Raw genomic sequence first — 24,431 nt, forward strand, 5'->3', positions numbered from 1 at the left:
CATCATCAGTGAGCTCACCAAAAAATAGTGCAAGCTGGTGCTCAGGGCTGCGGTGGGGTTTAGGGTTTTTTTTTTAGATTTCTGAAAAACAAGGAACTGAGCACTGAGCTAGTATTTCACAGCACAGAAAGCCATCAGATGACTTTTAGACCTCAGCTTCTGAGCACTGCTCACTAGAGAAACAGTTCCGCATCCCATTAGAAACCGCGGTCCCAAAGCAAGCCGGATTACAGCACAATGCCACACGGTTCCCCAAGGGTGACTGCTGGCTCTGCCCCCGTGAGAAAAACAGGACAGCGAGTGGCAAAGCAGCTGCTGCCTCTCACGGACACATCATCCAAGAGCCAGACCAATACTCTGAGTTCCAGCAGGAACCTATTTATTCCTCCAGGCTCCTTGTCCACGGTGCTCTACGGCAAATGGGTATTTAGCAGCACCCACAGCCTGTATCACCCTCTGCTAAAGGCAGGCATCAGTCTCCAGGTCAGAGACAGGCTCTTTGATGAAACAGTGCAAAGAAGAATGATGTATTTGCTGCTCTTTTCTGTACTTACAAAGGCTTAGCTGTGCCTACAATTCATTCAGATTGATTTTATTTGGATTAAGTCCCATCCAGCAAAACACAAAGCAAGCACATCCTCTGGCAGAGATTACTTGCATTGCTTTCATCCAAGACCATCACAAAGAGCAAGATTAATTTTAGTGATATTTGTCAACTGTATGTAGTTAACTGAAGTACACTTTTTAACCAAATGAAATGTCTCCGGTATGAATTGTTCCAGCTACTACCTGGTAAATCTATTTATTTTTAAGTATTGATAATAATTTAATAAAATATACAGTAAGTCGCTGGCACAGGAAATACCTCTTACTGCTTCGGTTAGCAAAATAAAAATAATCATTACATTAAAAAAAAATTTCCCAGATAACATTGGCTATGTATCTGGACGAAACAAATCACAGGTATTCAACCGAAGAAGAGCAGCAGACAGCCACTCCAGCATATGAACAATGAAGAAAATGAGTTCATTTTATTCCATCCACTGTTCTACTACTTCACAAAGAAGAAACCAAAATCACACTTTATGAGGACCCATAATGAAAGACACAACACTCCATGGAGAACAAGTACAACAAAAATGTAAGGAAACATTAGCAGTCAAGAAAAACAGTTTACACACCGCTTTTTTCTTGATTTTAGCCGCCTTTTGCATCCTCTGAGGAGTAGCATAAAAAAAGAATGCAGACAGATGTACACACAAAGAAAGAGAAAAGACAGTGTGGGAAGTCAGGGAAACCTTTTGACTATGAATCCAGACTGTTAAAAGTTAAAGTCTGGGGGCAGTGGGAGAAGGATGTGCAAGAGAGAAACACTTGTTTGTATCTTATGCAAATCTCAAGCATAATTGGATTTAATGGCATTATGCATGTTGTCAATAGGTTACAAAAAAATCGGTACCAGAGTGTTGTCTGTTAACAGCTGCTCATAACATTTATCCTGCCAAATATAGAGCAGTCTAAAATGACAGTACATGTGCTATTTTAAACTCAGGCTTTTCTGTCCATATTAATCATGCCTACAGGTAATTGTTGAATAAAATGTAACTCAAGCTCTATTCTGTGACTATCTCAAGTAGTCAAGTATCCCTGATAGATTAGGATTGTTATTAATACATTAAACAGTTTTCAGGGAGTTAACTGCAATCAACAATTACTTACGGCTTGAGACATCACAATATGCTAAGTAGAAATTCAAAGGTTTGGAAAATTTAAAGAACTGGACTTTTCTTTGCCTTCCATCTGTTTCTAAATGCCAAATCAATCATGACAGCCTCTTGCTAAGTAAATGATTTTCCCAAACTGGTTTCCTTCAAAACCAGGCTATTTTTACCAATTAAATACTTTATTGACTAAGCACATGATTCTCCTCTTAGCATTTAAATCTACCTCTTTCTAACCATGTGTTTATTCAGATGAGGCATTTACAGCATATCCACAAACAATTATAAAAAAAGCCCCTCCTACTTAGATTATTAACCAAAAACATTTTTACACAGCTGTATGAAGCAGTCTATGCTACATTATTTACCCAGAAACTGTTCACTGTAAGTAACACCAAATCCAAACACAATAGTAATGAATCTTCTCGTCCTAAAAAATTAATAATTCAATCTATTGAGAGTAATTTTCACAATGAATGACATAAGAGGAAAACCAGAGTCAAACAAATATCCTGTGCTTTGCCACTGGAATATCTCCTAATTGCAGTCTGCAATTTGTCTTTAATTCTTGAATTCTTCATACAGCTTCCAAATATTTTGAATGGACTCCGGAATAATTTATATTTTGTTCTTCAGGGATTCTGTAGTGTCTTCATAATAAGCACTGGAAACTAACGGTATTTGCCGTACTAGATCTATACTCACATGAGCGTACTGCAGAGTAAGTCTGAAGCTGCAGACCCCGTACTGTTTAGAGATCAACTGTCAAAAGATCAGCCGGTATTTACACACCATAACCCCTACCTTGACACGGCTCACCGCCTCCTGGGCCTGCATCATGCGGATGTTTTTGGAAGGGTTGCGCTCGGAGAGCAGCTGCGTGGAGCCCAGGTAGTTGGCTGCAAAGATGATTCCATCGATGAGGTCTTCAGGTTCACAAGGTCCTGGAACTGACAGGAGACATTTCCAGTTACCGCCTTCCACAAGAGGGTAGAGGGACGAGAAGCTGAATGAAGGATATCGAGGCTTGAACAATGGTTTTAATACCTTTGCTAATATGAAAGAAGTGAAGAAATACAGGGCAAAAAAAATCATGGTTTTCCCTACAATTATTTCCCCCCAAAAACATATTAACTGATCATACAGTATTTAAAACATTGCATAATGGTTTGACCGTGGAATTCTAGAGGAAAATCATTGGAAATTTTTTCCTGTGCTGCACTGATAAAAACACTGGAATTACTTGCAAGTTTCAGAAATGCTGATATTCCCTTATCGTAACTTTTACTGGGTTTATATACTGTTACAGTGCACGAGCTGAACTTCTGCTTGAACACAGATTTGAGCTTCCACATTTTTTTGAGATTTTTGTAGAAGGACAGAGTCCTTCTCTCTGGCATTCTCTCTGGCAAACAGCTGATGAACAACGGGCACAACACTGTACTCTGCTTCAGCAGAGGCCCACCATGACACTTAACAGCTCAGGAAGTTTGGGCAAGAAGGAAAGTAGGCACCTCGATGCTGTTTAGTCAGTGTAAGTCCTGAATTCAGAGACTGATAGCAAAATACAGTTCCCAGGCTGGTACAGATTGTATAAACCGAGAGCTGGAGAAACGTGCTTCAGCACAGGGCTCAGTAAAATGTTCACAGTACCTAATAAATGGCATCTGCACAACATGGCACACAGCCTTTTCCCCTGGAAGCAGGGAAGCCACAGAAGGCAATTACGGAAGAGGAGCACATGGGAAGAGTATGAAAAATGTAATGTTAAAAGAGAGAGGAAAATAGTGGAACTGAAAAACTTCTTGATATTCTTTACATCTCTGCCTCCATTCAACAGAATGCCTTTGCATACACTTAGTATTCATTACACAGTGACTTTGGTGAGACTTTATTAACATTATTGTTAACATTAACTTGTATATTGCAAGTTGTTTCTTCCTAAGGATGAAAAAGGGGGAGGGGGGAAGAAGAAAATAAAGGAAAGTACTGGGGCCACGCTCATCATCCTCTTTATTCAGCTGTTAAGCTTTATATCTAGCTTGATTAGATCAACAGTAAAGAACAGTCATTCCAGGGTTTGGCTGAAATCTCTTGACAGTGAATATTTTCTGATTCTCCACAGTTTTACAAAAGACATTTGCTTTGAGCGGTATCAACTTGCCAAGCTGCTAACACATTTTTTGAAGTACATCAGTCTCATGTGTGAGGAGAAAAATGACACTGGTGGGAGACGCTAATTAAAAAAAAGGGTTTATCATGCAGTGCATTAGTTCAACTTATTTACAATCAATTGAATGTGAAAGATTAATATGTGGAGAAGGAAGAACATACAGGAAGCTATGCTGATGAAACTTACTGAAATAGTGATTTGCACATATATCTTTTAGTGAGCATTACTATCTCCCATTTACCTGTTCTAATTTAGAAAAAGTCTTCCAACAGAAGATAAATTAAAAGAAGTGACTTTCTTCTTCAAGCAATATTGCTGACACCTACACCTCTGTGGAGACCTCATGTTTGCCTGCTGGAGATGTCAACCTCCAGCAAAAAAACAGCAGTCTTCGTAACTCAGTAATCAAACCATATAAACTTACACATATATTTATACCAGTCCTGCACTCTTCAGAGACCTGATATTAACAATGCTCACGCAAAATGCAGCTATTTGTTTTGCTAGCTAACACTAGTTTCAAGCTTCAAAAGGATAATTATATACCACAGGAGGACACATTTTGCTTTAGATCACATCTATACAAATCCAGTAATGGTTTGGATCTTCACTATAACTCAGAATAGAATTCTGTGGAATTTAACATTCTCAAAGTATTGGGAAAGAATAAAAACATTTCATTACAATCTCCATGACAGCATGAAAACCCTCAAGGAAATCCTTGGGAAGCTATTAATTTAAAAAATCACTGGAACTTTTCATGAAGGCCAAGTCTTTCAATACCTCAAAAAATGATCCTTGTTCCTGCAGCACTAACTCACTGAATGAAATCAAAGAAAATGAAAATTCCACAAGAACTCCATTTACTGTATCTCTGCTCCTCTTTGCTTACATCTTTGCACCATTACATTTTTCAGCAGATGGATGATGTATTGTATATGATGCCTCTTCTGATAATGTTATTTGTATGTCTTTTCAGGCCTAAACCTTAAGTCTCATACATTTGTACTTCTTTCAGCATGAAACAAAATATTAATGTTGCATGATATTGACATCTTGTTTCCAGGGTAGCAAAGAAGGAAATTAATTAAAGATGTGAATTTAATGTTAAGTTAGCAAAACTTCATTAGATACCTGCAGCAAGACGCTCATGCAAAATTAAAGTGGCTTGAATTTTGTTTTCCTTCATTCACTTCAGGCTAAATTGAATAAAGGTTGCTTTAACTCTGGAATATGCTTACCCACATAATGTTTAAATCAGTTTAACTAACCTCCTTTAGTAGGTAATTTGGGTGTGTGTGGATGTGTGTGTAAATATTTTGTGTGTCTGAAGACAAATAAAACTGCAATTCTTGGTACAAGTTCTAATACAGTCATTACTACTACTAGCAAAAAAAAAATAAATCTAAGAGCCTGCAGGATTTGTCAACAAGAAAAGTTGTGCTAGTTATTTAAAACATATCAGTCCCTTAATCAACTTCCTTTCTATCTTAGAAGCTCTGGCTGAACCCAGGAAAGTTTGTTTTCTCTTCAACTATTTTCAAGAATGTCAAATTTGGCCCACTTCTGGTTATATCAGTGCTTTGTACATCTCTGTGCAAGACATTTTTGTCTTGATTTCCAAGGCACGGGTAGGCTATGTAAAAGGCACTTTCCTTTCAAAGACACATTTACAGATCTGTTTTTACATATAAGCTGCTGGCATGTCCATATCTTAGGGGTCTGTGAAATTAACAAGTCTTACAAAGGAAACATCAAATTCTTCTTATGACTTGGCTGTTCAGTAGCAACAATGGCGTTTTTAACTAATTTGTCTGAAAAACTTCTTGAACAAGGAAATAACCTAGGGGTTTAAGCAATTCTAGAACCCTGGTTTTATTTATTTGGATTCTTCAAATATTGGGGTTTTTTAGTTGGATATGGTTTCATCATCTCTTCAGAGCATTAGAAAGTTACTTATTGCAGATTCATTATACTAGCAACAAATTCTGCATCATCATGTACAAAAACAACAGCACGTATAAAACGCTTACAGCAATAACTAATACAGAAACACCACTGTCACCTCTGCCCCCCCCCCCCCCAAAAAAAAAAAAAAAAAGCATGTTGGGCAGAAAACATTTCCAACATACATCTCCCATCAGGAAGGCAATGTAAGCAATTATCAGGTAAAATAAAACATCTCTTGGAAGGATGGAATGGTATTGAGAATTGTCAGGGTCAAATTGGGTTACCTGAGTGTTTTCTTCCCTTATCTCTGACTGCTTTAAATAATACAGAAATGCAGACTTGGCTGAGGTCCCAGCTCATCAGAGCACTTAAGCATGCCCTTGACTGTAAGCATGGGTAAAGCTTACTGATGAGGAAGGGAAGAAGAAAGAAATAGATTTGAAACTCCAAGATTAGTTCAATGTGAACAGAGATTGGAATTTTATGTTGATTATTGGTGCTTAAACATTAAATAACTATTTCTGAAAAATCTAACTGTACATTTCTGCACTACCTTGCCACCTCGACAGATTACTTGGGTTTCTGCCGATCTATTAATGCAACAAGTATAAACATATTTCTACACTAAGTAGACTAGGTCTAACCCTTTTTAAATTAACTTACCTTTTGCATTCATAAAATAATAAGAATAGTCATTCAATAATTCAGTATAAGTGAATTTAATAACCTGTTAGGAACACATTTTTATATTTATCTAAAATCATGTGTAAACCGAGGATTTAGGTGGGAAACCAAGAAAGAAGCACTTGCAGCTTCCTGCTCAGAACCACCACACTCCACCAGCCACTGAGACCTGAGGGTGCGTGGCACCGCAGCAGATTCTGCATACGGAGGAATGGACACAGGACACACGTCACCTTGCAGAATGGCTATCTAGAAGTTCCGTGTGTTGGCTGCTTTCTTTACTTCAGTATGGTTGTTACTGCTCAAGGGAATGAGATTTGTGGTGATAGGACAAATCGAGAGAACAAAAAGCCAGAACCCCTGAACATGGAACTGATGACCACTACAAGCATGTAGTGGTACCTACTACTGAAACAGTTCTAATACCAAAAGGACACACTTCCAATATTTTTTGTGCCTGTTAACCAATTCGGTTTTGTGTCCACATTGCACATGAAAAATATTATGTATTAACAGAGATACAGATATAGCTATAAGGAGTCATGCTGAAAATTAATTGCCTGAACAGTTGAATAGAACCATAATGTGGTTGTGGTATTGCTGTCAAGGCTCAGGGAAGAGCAGAGAGCGTTAGCTGGCAGAATCTTTCCTGGTGTGCAGCAGGGTCCTGTTCCTTTTGGGACTCTACACACAAATTAATAATAAAACCTGTGTTTTTCTTTTATTTCAGAGAGCAGTCACGTTAGCTATCATAAGCTCTTAGTGACCTACATATTTGTTTGTATTAGGCAATGCCACATAATACCTGCAACAGGAAAAGCCTAATAGATAGCTTAACCTCACCTACTGTGTGACTATAGAAAAAAATCAGAGAAAGCAAAATGATTGAACTAAACAAAAAGAAGTATTATGCTATCTAAAGGGTATACTGATCTCTTTCCAACAGAATAGTGAGCTGATTGGTAAGGAAAGAAAAAGACATAACCTTTTTATCCCAATAAAATTAAAAGTGTGCAGTTGTACCTGCAAGTGCTGTGAGGGTGTTTTTTCTAGTGTTTTAAAGCTCTGATCATGCTGGCCTCCCTTCACGCTTGTCTGTTATACAATCAGTAGATGCTTATTACAAAGAATCAGCTTGCTTTCTTGTCTCTGCCACTTTTGGGGAATGCATTTAATTTACTTCTGTTTAGGGCCTGTTTGCCGGTGCATGCTAAGTGTTACACGTAATTTCCTTCATTTGTCAATCTGTGTAAACGGGGCAATCTTTTGCTAGAGCAAATTTGCTCTAGCTCTTCAAGGGAATGACTAAAACCAGAAGTTGCTAGTCAAGCTAATGAGATCAGGGAATAGAAGAAAAATGTGCCAGACATTCTACTATTATTCTAAATCTTAGTAGTTTTTCCTCAGTTGAGAATGGCATTAGAAATCAAGTTTTTAACATTTATTTATGGCTTCTGTTGGGGGGAAAAGTGTGTTCGTGGCAGATATAAGGGGTCAGATCCTTAGAAGTTTCCTACTGCCTTTGCTCACTTCACAGAGCGGACGTTGCCTTTGCAGGAAGAGCTGTATGCATTTTCCCCTGTTCAGCTCTCTCAGCTGTCTGTGAGTCAGAGAATGATAATGGTTTTCAGTATAATCCCATTTTATCTCTGTCTACCTTCTTGTGTTAATAAATTGACTTATTTTTCTCCAAACAGAAAATGCGTAATAGCAGTGCAAAGGAGACTGAAGGAACACATGAAAGCATGGCTCTCCTAAAGAGAGGATTGGATTACCAATTCTTTGTCCGATCAGGAGAACCTTTCCGTTTGTGCCGACAACTGAGATTCCCAGAGTGCAATAATGGGCATCATATCAAAGTGATACTGGGGCTGCTCTGAACAGTTGAACGACTCCTTCCTCTGCACAAGGCCACGAAGAACAGCATGCTTTTACATGTTCATATATCTCCACCATGCTGAGGCCCCTCTTACCACCTTTTTTACCCCCTTCCAGATTTGTAGCTGTCTCCATCTTCACTTTAACCCTTCTGCGAGCTCTACCTGCCTCTCCTTTTTATTACCACCAGTCTCCCATTGCCACAGGCGGGGATGAAAATGTTGAATACCTCAAAACTTTTCAGCTGTATTCTCTTCGGTTTGACTGGTTTTTAGAACTGTGATATTTAAAACACATTAAAGCATTTGCTTCCATTTTATCCTACTTTAACTATGGATGATGTGAAACTTACCATCAACAAAACTTGGAAAGGAAGACACTTTCTTTGTCTGTGAAGAAATAAAAATGGTATAGCTGTAACAAAATCATTTTCACAAACTGAAGTGAATTCATATTCATTAACTATCATTTTTAAAAAAATAAAACTTCTCTGTATAACTTCTGCATAGCCACCATTTAGCACACAGTAATTAACCCCCAATCTAACTGTTACATAGTCCTGTTTACCTGGAATCTCAAAGCTTATTAAGCAGATCCCACCACACAGAAAAATAAGGGAGGGTAGGGGAAAAAAACATGAAAATTACCTAGAAGTCAGCTGTCAAATAAGCAATACAAACCAGCAATTCCCAGCTCCAAAACTCTGTCCACTAGATCACATTGCCTATTAATGATAGCCCAAATTTCCAATTAAGAACATCTAACTATTTTACAAAGCAAGATTCTGGGTCAATGAATAAAAAGAACTGTCCCTGATTACACCGCACGTAGCATTACAGTTAATCTCAGCAGGGGTGCTCTTTAAGCTAGAGGTCTCTACTCCCAGTATTTAACAGATACAGCCCTTCCATTTGCTTGGCTTTTGCCAGCCCCCTCAGGTATTCCTGTTTCCAAGGAAAGGGGCCGATTTCTTCAGTGTGGGAGAAGGCTTTAGAAACGTGCCTCTTCATTAATAGAACAGACTGCAGGCTAAATATGTTGTATGGCTCTGGGATAACAGCCTTCTGCTTTAAGCCTGAAGTTCATTTCCCTGCGCCTAGCCCCAAGCATAACCTCGGCCGCATTCCTGGATGTCGTCTTTGGTCCAGTCTTCAGTGACAAGAGCAGCTCTGCCTATTGCGGCATCCTTTTCACAGCTGACTGAGCCGGGACACATCTTACCACGGAGGCCACTCAAAAAGATGTGAATCATTTCAGCCCTCAGCACTGAATGATGTACTTGATCTTAGGAGTTATTTAAATATAATTATTCCTGTGTGAACTAAGCAGTCCTTTTGTTTCAAGGGGGGGGGGGTGGGTGGGGGCAGAAATACATTTCTGTTTTATGCTAATTTTGCTCTCCAATAATCCAAAAAGAGAATTTCTGAAGTGTTCTCCCTATTCGGTATGTCATCATAAAATCTCAGGTTTGAGTACATGCCACGGACAGTTACATAAAATGAATGTGGCAGCAACAAAATCATGGGTATGGTCCAAAGACTTTTCGGAATATGCAGACCTGCTATTTATTGTCAGTTCAGGAAAAGAAACAGAGGGAGAAAGCTGACAACTGAGTGCCTGCTTTCCCTCACAGAAGCATGACCGCAGGAAGACAACCAGCAGAACATCCACACGGCCTACGGTACCCACCTCAGGTGTATTGTTATTGTCAACTGGTCCATTGAGGTCTGAACGCTGCTGCTTCCTTGGCTGCTCTAAACCATTGCACATCTATAAAAAAAAAAAGAGAAAGAATTTCAAACCCTTTTTCTTCTGAAAAGCTTCAAAAGTAAAGTTTTCAGTGGAAGGCCATGGTGCAAAGATAGAAAATTTTCACCAGATTACATTCATAACATTTTAATAAAAAAATCATAAAACATTAACATATTAAACTGTATTTAGCGTGTTCTCCATTACTTTACGACAGTCATTGGTCACAAAGCTGTTCTGTGTACTTATTTATATGTAGTTATATGTAGTTATTTATGTGTCAGCAATATTCATTACTGATACTGAAATATCATAACATCATATAATAGTTGGAATTTCCTATTGTAATCTGGCAAACATAAGATTCATATAAAAATTTTGAGCTGTTTAATTATAATAAAATATAAGACATTTCAGTTATCTTTAACTGGTAGTTACACTACTGATTTATATTTAAACTATTCTATCTCAGTGCACATTTTTCATATGAAATTAAGAAGTTGGCATGTTCAAACTGTTCAGAAACCAAAGTCAGATTTTTTAAATGTGATTATTCTCGGTACCAGACAAAATCAAAACAGTCGTAATGGCAACCTCTGATCTGAAACCCAGAATCCTAGCAGTGATCCTGCGTTCACAGGAGATACCTCATGGCATCTCCCTCCTTTTGGGACATGCAAATCTACGGGATGCTGGCAGCACAGCTTCAGGCTTCTGAAGAAATGTCAAAGAGAAAACACAAAACTTTACACAAGGAAAATGCCAAGTCCTTTAAACTATGGAACACTCTTTTAAGTTCAAGTATTCTCAGGGGCAGAATTTCTTCCCCATACCTGACACAGGTCACAAAATACCAGCACCCAGCAGAGGGAGTGCCCATGTCCCATACATACCAGGAAAGTGAAGTTTTCATTGCTCAAAGTTTCAGTGTTAGAAATCTGGAAAACCAAGGTGATTTCTGGAACAAATTTTTATGGTTTAGGATATTTCGATTTCCTTTTTTTTTTTTTTTTTTCCCTCCAGTTTCCCTATTACGTATAAAAAAGGCTGCCTAAATGCCACTGTCATTCTAAGGCTTCACAAATAAGAACTTGTATCAACAACTGTGCACATGGGTCACACCGAGCCAGTATTATTGCAAAGGGTCAGCCTGAATCTTACATGTGAACGTAACTCTTTGTCTTCTGACTTCCACACGCGATACATAGCTGTAATCAAAGAAAGTCTGCATGATTAGCTCTAGACAAATTATTCCCTATACATAATATTTAGTCAGCTGAATGAAATGTGCTCATGAAGCAGGCACGTCAGCGCTGTTAGCGTAGTAATGCTAATTCTCAGGTAAGACAACATACACAAAGCAAAATGTCACACAAGTAGTAAGTAGGATTTTAGGAAAGGAAAAAGACTATTTGAGATACACACAGAGCACCAAGTCTTGGGAACCCGCTGAGTAGTGCCCTCTCTACACGGCTGTAGTAGCTATGCAGGACACCATGTTCCTGCTTAGAAATTCTATTCTGCTTGAGACAAGACAAATCTAATTATATTGCATGGCTAAACTAATAGGGAGCAATATGTGTTGATGTGCAGTGAAATATATTACGAGGTAAAAATATATCTAGAGGGCTTTAATAAAACAAGCATAATAATAATACATTATTCTCTAAAATATTACGATTACATCAAGTATGATTTAAGCAGGGAAAATGACATGGCCACGATGAAGATACATTAAACTGTAAACAATGACAGCAAACATAGCAACTCCAGTATGTACAACAGAATGTTAATACTTCTAAAGCTCTGTCAGTTCTGATTGCCACACACTTGACCGAACTGAAAATGCACGTGTATATAAATAAGGAATTGGCTGACTGGTTTAGTAAGCATCCCTAGGTGCCTTAAACATTATTGAAACACGTCTTGGTCTAAAATCTTACGTGTCAATGGACTTACTCAGCCCTGGGGATCATAATACCAATCATGCTCTTTGGTAATAGCTGCATATATAATCCCATATAGTCTTAATATAAAATATGACTAAACATTTGGATTGCATTTCATTTTTGATTTACACATAGCTGTAATTTACTGAAGTTCCTATTTTCAGGATTTTAGGAATATAAACAAGCCTTGCTTGTTTATTGTTTCCTAGCCACATATGTGGTCTATATATTGTTATTGTGTATTGGCTAGTTCCAGAGAGAAATCTGTATGAACATGTGACAAGTTGGGATCAATCACATCACCTCTACAAGGAACATAATAAATGTGTTTTACTTAATATTTGGTGTCTGGATATGAAAGCCAACTTTATTTTCTTCTCCAGTGTTTCACCTACGTATTTAGGGACCCCCAGTTTAATTACGCAGAATCTCAGGTACAAAGAATTCTTCCTTTTCTTTTATACACAACCGTGCACACAGTATATTCCACCTCTGGCTGATCTATTAACGTGCTGGTTTTTACAAATGTTGTGATGGGGAGGGGAGGGTGTCGCTGTGAGCACTTCCTCCAAACAAAGCTGAGTGTAGTATCACGCCCTTGAGATCCTCTCAGCTTTGGAGTGTAGCACACCCTGCCCCTTCGGCAGCAGCGCGTGTGAGGGGAGCTGCGCCGGTCGGAGACCTTCTGTGCCAAACAATTGCCTGCAGGTAGATGGGCTGATACAACGAACAGATTTACAACATAAGGGTTGAGATCTTTGTGCTAAATAAATGGCTGGTAACATGGTATCCCAGAGGGAAAGGGCAGAAAGAAGAGGGAGAAAAGTTTCCCTTTCTTTCGATACAACTTACAGTGTCAAAGGAAAAACTAGGTAGCACAGGCATGGCTGCACCTGCCATACCCAGTCACAGCCCATGTAGTCGTGTGTGCACGGAAGGAGATGCTTCTAGACCAAGGATGAAGGGACTGTTTTGGAGCATCTTCATGGAATCATTTTTAGAAAACAAATTCTAGTATTCAGCGTGGGCTGAAAGTTCGTTTGTGCTCCCAGGGGGTGATCTGACCAATGTCAAATTATCAGACTTGATACTTGCTTTCTTCAGAGTTTCCAATTTATATTGTAGTTTTAAGTGTTATGATAGCTAGAAAAAAATCCCATTTGAGGGAAACACTAGGTATATATACTTTACGTCCTGACTTGAAGTTTAGAATAGGACCTAAAGCTAAACCAGAAATCTGGAATTGACTGCTCCTAACGCAGAGACATAGCCATATTAAAACCCTCTCATGCTAGGACAAGATTCATACAAGAGGATAGATTCTGCAAAAGATATATATAAAAATATTAAAGGTGTAGTGTTATTAATACTTTTGCCTCTGAGCAAGTCCTAAGGCAGCGTCCAGCATCATGTGAAGAAACATGAGGCAGCAGAAAATGCCATCCTTAGGCTGAGAGGAAAATCAGATTCTGCTTAATTTGAGGTCACTGGAGAAATAAGCCTGTAGCTCTACCCATACCCTGTCCTGATGGCTAATTGCCAGGCCTGGGGCCACCTGGACCCCCCTCCTCCCACCAGCCTTGCAGGACCCCTCCCAGCCAAGCAGAGCACCTTTATAACCACCTCTCCCTGCAGTACACAGCCTTTCTGAGCTGGAGGTGAGGGCTGGTAGTGATTGAGTTTTGCCAGTTCTTAACACTACTGGTTGTTTACTCTGGTGCAAGATGTTCAGGTTTTCAGTTAAAAGCTCATCTCAGCAATATGGTCCTCCTTGAAGCTGCTGCCTGTGATCCAGAATGCTGCTGTGGCGCTCGGTGCCGAAGAAGCACTTTCCTGCTGGAGAATGTTCTGCTGGAAACCACAGGTTTGTCCCTTTCTTTATTTACTCAGAGGAATAATTTGTCTGAGGGTGGAATGAACGATTAGTTTTTTTCAAAATTGTTAAACCTTTTGTTAAAGAGCTGGTAGGCAAGCACTGAGTGCAGTTCAAAGTGTGTGGTTAAGGCTTTATCACTCTGCTTAAGCATTTGAATAATAAGGCTTATGATCCATACCTGCTGACTTATTTACTGTTCAAAAATTATCAAATAATGTGTTTAGAAACCAATGTACCGGCTTAAGCATTTTGAAGGTCATCTTGAAGACTACTAATCTTCAAAAAGAGATGCTTTGTGGTAGGTTCCAATTGGAAAAGGTTCCTTGTGGTAGGTTCCAAGAAGAAAAAACTTTCTTGGAAAAGAGATGTTTTGTGGTTGGTTGACTAGGTTATTAAGTTACCTGTTGCACAAGTAAGTAAACAGATCTGACTGACTTGTCCAGGTTTGTTGTCTCTGTCTAGAACAAAGGTAAAGCAGAAGAGTATCATGTTTGTCGCTTAAAGACAAAACTTGTTTCTAGTTTCAACTTGTGTGATCTTTTGTTGGTTTCTGAAGATTGTTTATCATTGGGCCATGTGTCCTCCTGGTATTTAAACACTACTAAGTTTACAGAAATGCATCAAGGTGTGTCTAAAAGATCTTTTTGAATCAAGAGATGGTAACCTTGTAACAAGTCTATTATGGTGGTATTATTCCTATTAAACTACAGGACTGAAATAATGTGTCTTCTTGTAGATGCTGGTGATGTGTAGTGGGAATGGCTTTATGTACCCTTACTGAACTGCTGCATTAGTTATCGTGGTATCGGCAATATGCTGTCAGCAGTAGGAGCAATCTGAACCAGTGGGATACACTTACAAAGATAGAATCTGAGTGAGCCTGTTCTTGACTAAATGAAGGATTTCTGATTTTGACCACAGAAAAAAACAAAGCAAGACTTCATGCTCTGTTCTCTGACAAAGATTCTGTTACTGAAGTGCTAATTTAGAGGTGGTGCTAGCACATGTTGCAAGAGGAAAATATTTGTAGGACTAGTTCAAAGCAAGCAAGTCAGTCAAGTTTGAGTATGGAACTGGTGTTATGAAAAGGAGTCAAATTAAGCTTAGAGATGTAAGCATTGTAGAAAAGAATTTCAATGCTACCCAATTTCAATAAACATTAAAACAATCACCAACTGATTTTTATCAACTTAAAGACCTAAGGTTGGTTTTCATCCTTGCATATACTTAAAACTGAGAACCAGCTACGGTAAGAGTTTCAGAGAAACAGCTGTGCGGACCACTGCGTTTTTATGTAGATGTAATTTGGCGTGCATGCTGCCTTCTGCTTTAAACTTCCCACAGAAGTTGTAATGCATCTTTAGGTAAAAGACATTGATTTTGCTGCCTCCTGATGTCAGGAGTTTATTGCCAAAAAGCTGTGACTCAGCCAATTAGCATAGAGAAACCGGTTTTGTTTGGGAATGGACTGCTTAGTGCTTTTCAGTAAGTACTTACACGCTAGGTTTGGAAACTGTCATTCACTAATAGCTATTTAATATTTCTGCTCCGCCGCTGCCTAGAACACATGGGAGAGTAAGTTTTCAATACTCTTTATTTACACTCATTTGTGCTTTCCACAAATTCTATCAAATGCATCCCATAACACTCAGACCAAATTCCAATACGACATTCCTAAGATACAGGTTTTTCTACAATGTCTATAGTCTTAGCAGCTTCAGAGTGTTCTAAGGGTGAGATCTTTTATGGGCAAAAGACTCCTGGATTTGGGCCCTTTTGCAGCAGGAGAGCACTGTGCCCATGCCAAGAGAAGGCAATAAAAGCCTCAACATATTTTTTGCCAATACTGAGCTCTACTAGTACAGGTAAACACTACACAGTAGCAGCACTGATGTGTGAAAAGCTATTGGAGAAACCAATGGAGACAAAAAAACCCCCAAAACTGTAAATTTTTTTCACATTTTTTTTAGTGATAACTGTTTATCAGAGTCTCCATGTTGAAAAAGTGTAAGCACGTGGCCTATATGGAAGTTGTGAAATGACACTGATGCTGCAGAATCTTGCAGGGTCCCTACCAGGGAGTTTGTATGAGTGTATTTGGTTAGGTTGCATGCCAGTGATAGGAAAGTGTAGAGGAATGAAGCTGGGTTAATTAATATTGATAACATACAGCTGCGGGCTGGCTTCAGGGGCGGTGGGTTGGCTGATGTAGACGAGGTGCAGCTGTGGCTGGCTCTGTTAAGAGGTTGGGCAGCCAAGGAAGAAGCAGAGAGAACATGTGCCCTGGGTGAGGCAAGATGAGGAGAAGGCAGCAGAGGGACTGGCATGAAGAGTATGTTGGTATGAGATGGTAAAAGACCTTGTTGCAGCCTGATAGTTTGGAGAGTGCTGTGACAGGAAAGCATGTCTGAGAAATGAGAAGCGATAAGATTCATGTCACAGGCAGCATCACTGAAAAGTAGACTTCCCTCTGAGGTCCTTATTAATGGTGATAATGGGAAACTCATTTCTTCCAAAGGGCACGGGTGAAGGTAAGGTGTTGGTGCTGTTGAAAGCCTTCTCTTTTATTCTTGTACATAGATGTGTTTGCATATTCTCTTCTACTCTATTCATACTCGGGAGCCTGCAGTCTGAAATCTAAGCAGATGAGACTTGAAGAGCAAAAGGCTGATCAGAGGGTCAGTGCTCTGGTGCTGGGTCCCACAGCCATCCTTAGTCCCCACCCATCAGAGGTAGCTCTCAGGCCATGCCTCTGCCAGTATTTCATACAAGTATGACTCTAGTCGGGACAAAGTGTAAATTCTGCCACACGGGAGGTTCCAGAGAGGAGCAATTATTTGAGTCCCATTAATGCAAAAGACACCTTCCATTGGTATTATTTCAGCTGCTGCCCAATGTTTTGCTAACTTTTCTTGAATGATTCTACCATTTTTTAATTATACTACCTGACTGTATAGAGTTAGCGTTTATTAGTAAAATAACAGGAAATGCCATCATTCTCTCCATGTCTTATGGATGCAACAGGGGAAACTAAAGTTCTGTCGGGGAGCAGCAGAATGGGCTTTGGGCTGCTCCATTCCATTCTGCTTTGTGGAAATGAAGCAGGACAGGATATATTGCAATGAACTGATCTGGAGACAAGCTTTCTGTGGTTCAAGCTTTGGTTTAGACCAAGCCCTTGTTCATATTTTGTGTGGTAAAGTGTTCATCTGCAACAGGAGACTATTCTCATTTTCCACATAGTAAACTTCTTCCTAGGTTGATTATTAGCGTGCCAGACCAACAATATCCTAGCTAAACTTAAAGCTATGTAAATGTAATAGCATTCAAAAAAGGAAAAAAAAACCAAACAACCTTCAAGCCAACGGCAGCTACTTTTTCACAGGAACACCACAACAGGTTAAAATTTCTGGTTGTACTATATGCTAGTATCAGTTGAATGAGCCATTCAGTTCCTCTGCCTCTGTAATCTATGCAAAGATGTAAGTTAATTCACATTTATTTTACAATAAAAACTGTGATAATTCAGAGGAATTACATCAATAGGGTCTCTGACTATATTTGACTTTTCTGCATGAAGCTGAAAAACTTGAAATGAAATCATAAGCAAAAGTGAAAATTTCTTTGTATGTCAGCTAAATTAATAATTGGCCCAGTCTTAGAAGACTAAGTCGTCAGATGGGGGAAACTTCTAGCTTGAAGTTGTTAAATTTGAGTTGTCATGAAATGCTAAAAATATTCAGTTTCAACTTCATAGTTGTAATGCCTTTCTTAAATAATGTAGGCATGGAAAACCTGCAAGAAATCAGTTGTGCTAAGCAGTGAGTTAGAGCAAATACGCACTCCAAATGCATTCTATGTTTCCCTCGGGCTTATCTGGTACAGATCCTCTCCTGCGCTTCCCTAGGGGTATTTACAAATAAAGGCTCATACAAGCAAGCTCGTATATCCCCAGAGTATTCAAGGGCGAACATGTATATTTAAGACTGGAGACTGACCCACACTGAAAGTAAAATGAGATTCTTACTGTGTTTTCCATTCTCTGTAGACTGTGGGTCTCTCTTAGAAGTGACGACTGTTCTCCAGTGATTAATTGCTGAAAATAAACCTAGCAACTGGAACCTTTAAAATCGCATTTATCTACTGGTTATTTAACATTCTGTATATAAGACAATTGCTAGCATTTATCATGGGCTAAGGACTAATAACTGGCTTTAAAGGCATTAAAACAGTGTTGTGTATCAGGTACTGGTAACAACCTGAAATTTTATGCAGCAGTATTACCCACCTATGGCAGGCAGGGAAAGAGGAGCATCAATGTGGAAAAAGGCTAAGGACAGCGCAGGATGTGCATAAAACCACAAAATGCACATTCCTGTTTGCTTATTGTTTACAAAAACTGACACACGCACATAGTATCGCGGTTTAACTTAAAAGCATTCAAACCTATATTTAATTTAAAGAATTGGGCAAAAAAAGGGTTCTGTATGCAATATGTATGCTTGTCATCTGTCTCACCACGGTATTTTGTACTGTGGTGCTCACTCACAATAACCGAACTCTTTTAGTAAGATGACAAAACCAAGATCTTCCAAGCAAATTCTCAACAAGCAGTAAGTTTGGCGTGCAGATCTACTGACAGTGGCCTTGACTTTTTCTCCTTTTTTTTCTCCTTTTGCTATGTAAGAACTTTAATTGTTGTAACTAAAATAAGGACTGTCTCAGTTTTGCAAATGAGATACAGGTTCATGTAGACAGTACCCAAAATGCATCATCCTTTAGACATTTTCTAGTAAATATTTAAAAAACTGAATGCCCTGGAAGAAAAAAAAATAATCCTCTGTACTTTATCTAAATTCTCTGAGGTTTAACATCTATGTTAAAGGTCCAGCCACACCTCATGTTAAGGACATTTAAGGACCTATTAAATATAAAACTTACTTTGGCAGAAATGGATACTGTAATCTTAGACTAATGCCCTCACAAGGAACCTGACTTTAGATAAAGCTGAGGATGATAAGCAACTGGCAGTAGGTGAACAGAACACACCAAAAGAAGACCAGTCTTGTTATGATAAACACAGTCAAATAATGCTTGCCAGAGATTTAACTTTCTTTTAAACTTCTTAGAACCCTGGAGGCTTGGGGTGGGGGAGGGGGAAAATATCTTCATGTGTCTGTCTGAGCCTCTGCATCCCGTAAGAAATGCTGCTTCACACCTCTATTATGCCTTGGAGGCCTCTGTGCTCTTGTCTTCAGTGAAGATGCCCACAGCAGCTTTGTCATGTCTCCCTTCTTAGAAATTAAATGCATGTCTTGTTACCCAGTTTGTTTATCCCTTCATACTGAATTGAAATGGATACCTGTAGTGCTGTATCTACTTTCCTTTCTCTCAATATTGTGTATTGATTAATGATCTAGTCATTAGACAATAGTTTGTGGGTTTTATGAAGAGTGATGTAGACCCTTGACAGCTGTATGCCAGCCAGTGGCTACCTATCACAGCAGCACTTCCTCCATCATTAAAAAACATTAAGGCACTGGCCCAAGACAGACTAGAAGTAACAATTAAAGCTCAGACAGGCAACTTAGAAATACTTTGTTTATTTTTGCACCAGTGGCAGTTATATCAATATCCTGGTGTTAAAAAAGCCCCTGTTGTTACTGGTCTGGCAAGAATAATAAAGGTTCTGTGCAATTCAGCTCAACCTCTGCTAAATAAACTTTGAAGGAATACAAAAAGATGTTAAAATGAAAGTCTATTTTTAATTATGTTTGAATTAATCATTTGGGGCAGGGGAAAAAAAAAAACCAACAACTATTCAAGCATATAGAAGAATTCACTGACTTTCTTATTCAAGAGCTCCTCTTCTGTTCTGCATATACTTCCAAAACTTTAAAGCAGCAACACTCCCAGTAGCAGCTGCTGGTGTACTGTGCCAGAAAGACCATAGTTAGTCTAAAATATGCTAACTAGACTTCTCTGCTCCTAGCCAGCACCTAGTAACTATTCAAACCATTCAAGATAATCAAGCTTATTCACACATGCTAGAACTTTTATGCTAGCAGTAAGGCACTCAGTATAGTGAGCTACATCAAATTTGTTCTAATTATACTTCTGAAAATAGAATGTAGAAATGAGTATTAAACACTTCCTTGTAGATATGGGAAATGCAAAAATATCCCCCTAAGATTTTTTGTTGCTCACAAATATAATAAATGTCAACCTGTTTCATCAGCTTATACTTAAACACTTTATTTCCTTTGACTGGTTTTTCAGAAGACTTGACATATTTTAAAGTCTGTTTTTAATGGAATCATCTAGATTTAATTGTTTAATGGTGGGGCAGTTAACCACAGAATGTAACGTTTACAGATTTCATAAAGCTGGAACAGGAAATTTATACCTCTGAAGTTTAATAAAGCATTTTAAAGATAAGGCAAAATAATTCACTTATCCTTATTAGTCTGTCATCTAAATAGATGTTATGTTTAACTTGGATACCTCTTTATTGCAGAAGATAACTAATATTCACTGCACATAACTTCAGAGATGCAAAGTCTAAGCTTTAAACTGACCTTAGAGCAAAGGGAATATGTGTCTCCAAGGAAGTAAGCACATCCAATTTGAAACTTCAAAAAAGAAAACCTCACACTTCTTCCTCTAGAAAAGCTTGAACTTCATTTCCAGATCCTTTTTTTTTACTGGCACTCACATTAGAACATGAAAAGATCATGCATGGTTTAACTTCTATGCTGTTTTTGTGATAAAACTGCTCAACAGCATTTTTGGTAGAGGTAAAGGTCCTACTTCTTCTTTCTTGCCAAGGTCAAGGTAGGCAGGTACTTCCTGCATATGTTAATGAAACTGCAAGATCTAGCCCTGGCAGGTGTTCTACTGAAAACAAAAGAAATAAAAAGTAATCACCCACTAAGGCAAGGGAACAGGAGCCCTTAATGGGGCAGGACCAAAACACCTTCAACTATTTCAGTGCTGACTCCACTTTTATCCCTTGTCACTGCAGGATAAAAATAGTGCAAACTATTTATATTAGTGTAAAACTAAATTTGCCCCAGGCATCTGAAATACCTTTGACTCATCTGTTCTCTGTGCAAAACCTCCTTCCTAGTTCTCTATGCATACTGACTACATTCAGCACCTTTTTCTAAACACACAATGTGAATTCATGTAGCTGTGAATGCAATACTGAGTAAAAAAAAAGTAAAATACTGTGCTCTCATTCTGTTTGGAATAAATAACACGGTATTTGCATAATGCCTCTGACAGTCTAGTTAAACAGAGAACCTCATACCTGCTCTTGTGGCCACTTCTGTCTGTCCTCTGGGGTTCTTGACTTTGCTTTAAAACTTCTAGGAACATCTCCACTGTGCTTAGAGGCAGATGGGATATTCAGTGATTTTGGCCTCCCCTCATGCCTGTTAGCACTGTGAACAGCTTCTCCTTTTGAACAAGTCTCTTTATAGTCGTGTGCCATGTTTTCAGTCCCAGTGTGCTCTGGACTCATTTCTGTTGTACTATTAATGCTGCTCATGCTCATACTCATTTTGATTTCTGCTACAATCTGGTCAATGTCCTCTTCCTGCTCTTCCAGCTCTCCATCTTCCTTTCTAGAATGGTATGGTGATATTCCCTGTGAGTTTCCATTAGCCTCTGGGTAATAGTCCGGATAGCCACCTTCACTTTGACAGTACTGTATGTTTTCTTCTTGGTCTTGAATCTCCAAAGATGATGCTTCATCCTCCAAAATCTGCACGCCATTATCTTGACCTTCCTGCCACTCTTGCCTGTCTGTCACCTCATTTGCATCTTGGTGCTGAATTTTACCTTCAGCCCACTCTTCTACAGCTTCCTGACACTCATCTGTTTCAACATGGTGTTCCTCGTGGGGAGCATACTCCTCCCCATTGCAGTCCATTCCTTCCAGGTAACTGTCATCCTCTGGACAGTATCTAATGTAGTATGTGATCCCCTCTTCCTCTGGCAAGCCTTCATCATAGTCCTCCTCCTCAGAGGTGTTATTCACATAGTCAGAGCTGGAGTCACCATCTCCACTATGATCATTGCACTCATGTTCCACAGGTGTAGGGCTACCTTGTCTGACAGTTGCTAGTTCTGCCTCCTTGGCTGCATAGTCTTCAATAGGAAGGTCACTTTCTTCATTTTCGGGCTCCCTGCTGTGCGCTGAAGCAGGGCAAGCTCTCACTCTGTGATGCAGCATGCTGGCTGTAGTGCTCTGACGTTTCCTGTTTGCCATAGCCAGCTCCTCATACGACAATCATTTCTAAGCAATTACTGTAGGGAAGACGGAAAAACACACATTCAGGAAAAGGTCATGAGTAGAGATCAATGATGTTAATAGGAAACAGATTTATTTGGTTAAAACTATGTGTTTGTAGATATCCAAACCAGATTCACCGACAGCTAACTTTTAAAATGCTCATGTTATGGAACCACGAAATCTGAAAAATAACTTGCATGCTAAAAAGAACAGATAGAGAGACAGTTCTACATTTATGCTAAATGTATTCTAGTGTAGGATCTCTTCTGTCAATTTGAAAGAGAATTAATCCTGAACCTTGAAATTAGTTTTCAATTTCTTTTTCTTGCTAGTAAGGGGTCATGCTTTGATTGCTATGCAGTAAACAGAAGCTCTTTTCAATTTCCAGCTTAGGCATTTCTTTAATGTGTACTGAAAGCATTCATTTAGAATCTGACCCGCTCTTACCAAAACTAAAGGAAAATAATTCTATTAACTTGGCAGTCACATAGAACACTAAAGGATAACATACTGCTATTAGTAAAAAAAAAATCATTAACTAGTTTATTAGCTTTTACTAGCTGGATGCCATAAAGTATCTCCCATTGTTAAACCAAATACTGTTTTTAGACTAGACTTTCAGTTGGAAGGGACCTACAATGATCAGCTAGTCAAATTACCTGACCAATTTGGTCAGCCCCAAGCTAAAGCATGTTTTAGAGGTGTTGTCCAAATGCCTTTTAAACACTGATGGGCTTGGGGCATTGACCACCTCTCTAGGAAGCTTGTTCCAGTGTCCGACCACTCTCAGTAAGGAAATGCTTCCTCATGGCCAGTCTAAAGCTCCCCTGGCACAGCTTTGAACCGTTCCCGCGAGTTCTATCATTGGATCCCAGGGAGAAGAGCTCAGCTCCTCCTTCTCCACTTCCCCTCCCCAGGAAGCCCCAGAGAGCAATGAGGTGACCCTTCAGCCTCCTTTTCTCCAAACTAGACAAGCCCAAAGTCCTTAGCTGTTTCTCATGGGACTTTCCTTCCAGTCCTTTCACCAGTTGTTTTTTTTTCCTCCTCTGGACCTTCATATCCCTTTTAAATTGTGGGGCCCAGAAGTGCACACAGTACTCCAGGCAAGGCCGCACCATCGCTGAAGGCGGCAGGATAGCCACCTCTCTTGCCCGGTTGGTTACACCGTGTGTGGTGCACCCCTGGGTGCAGGTGTGGCTGCCAGGGCACACTGCTGACTTGCAGTGAGCCTGCTGCCGACCAGCACCCTCAGATCCCTTTCTGGGGCTGCTCTCAGCACCGCCTCTCCCAATTCATACTTGTGCCCCGTGTTACCCTGTCCCAGGTGCAGAATCTGGCATTTTGACTTGTTAAGTTTCATCCCATTAATCACAGCCCAATGTTCCAATCTATCCAGATCACTCTGCAAGATTGTCAATCTAATTCATATGCCAAGAAAAAGACTCATTTACAATAAAATCTCACGGCATCTTCCCAGTAAATATTTGTGCTACTTGAAATTACATATCTTTGTCTAAATATTGGATTCTAAGTAAATAAGCAGAGATTATATGGTATGTATCAAATAGTCAAAATAAAGAAAACTGCTAATTCCAGACAGGCTTGACAACTGATCTGCTCTATGTGATTTGGATGGGGGAAACAACTTATTTTTCAGAGTATGTTTCTTTCTGTACTTTGTTCCATGCTTATAAGCTTAACCTGTGCAGTTACCTAACTGGGCTGACCTGAGCTCAGACACAGGCTTCTGAAATGTGCCACACAACCGCATGCTCTACACAAAGGCATGTCAGCCACCCACATGGTCATTTTGACATAACCAGTTCCTAAGTCTCGTGTGCACACATACAGCAACAGAACTAGCATGGAGCTAAAGGATCAGAGGCACTATACAGATTAATTCCCTAGGCATTATGAATTTACCAAAAATATCCTATCACTATAACCTAAAACCTCCTAGATACCACTGCAGAATTTCTGATATCACAAGGAAAACCCCAAACCTTAGTTTGTGACAAATGCAGGGATCTGATGCGTCTATGGATTACTGCAATTACTGTAATGACACCACGTGGCAAATCTAAGCTCTCCCTGAAATACTGATTCTAGGTTCTGGGATACAAAGCAGAGATGCGTGTTAGTCACAGGAGGA

General features: G+C 39.3%; 1 protein-coding gene across 3 annotated transcripts in view; it reads right to left on the minus strand.

The window, feature by feature from the left end:
• Positions 1 to 24,431, minus strand: part of APBA2 (amyloid beta precursor protein binding family A member 2) — a 105,811-nt gene that overhangs the window by 23,797 nt on the left and 57,583 nt on the right. For 2 of the 3 annotated variants that reach the window (XM_037395477.1, XM_037395481.1), the window contains 5 exons: positions 21,293 to 22,293; positions 10,096 to 10,176; positions 8,759 to 8,795; positions 2,526 to 2,671; positions 1,182 to 1,217 (listed from right to left, as the gene is read on the minus strand). In XM_037395477.1, coding sequence (XP_037251374.1) covers positions 1,182 to 1,217; positions 2,526 to 2,671; positions 8,759 to 8,795; positions 10,096 to 10,176; positions 21,293 to 22,255 — 1,263 coding nt within the window. In that variant the 5' untranslated portion in view covers positions 22,256 to 22,293. The remainder of the gene's footprint in view (positions 1 to 1,181; positions 1,218 to 2,525; positions 2,672 to 8,758; positions 8,796 to 10,095; positions 10,177 to 21,292; positions 22,294 to 24,431) is intronic. The other variant, XM_037395482.1, reaches the window with a different exon arrangement.

Source organism: Falco rusticolus, chromosome 7 (assembly GCF_015220075.1).
Source record: "Falco rusticolus isolate bFalRus1 chromosome 7, bFalRus1.pri, whole genome shotgun sequence".
In the NCBI taxonomy this organism is placed as follows: domain Eukaryota; kingdom Metazoa; phylum Chordata; class Aves; order Falconiformes; family Falconidae; genus Falco; species Falco rusticolus.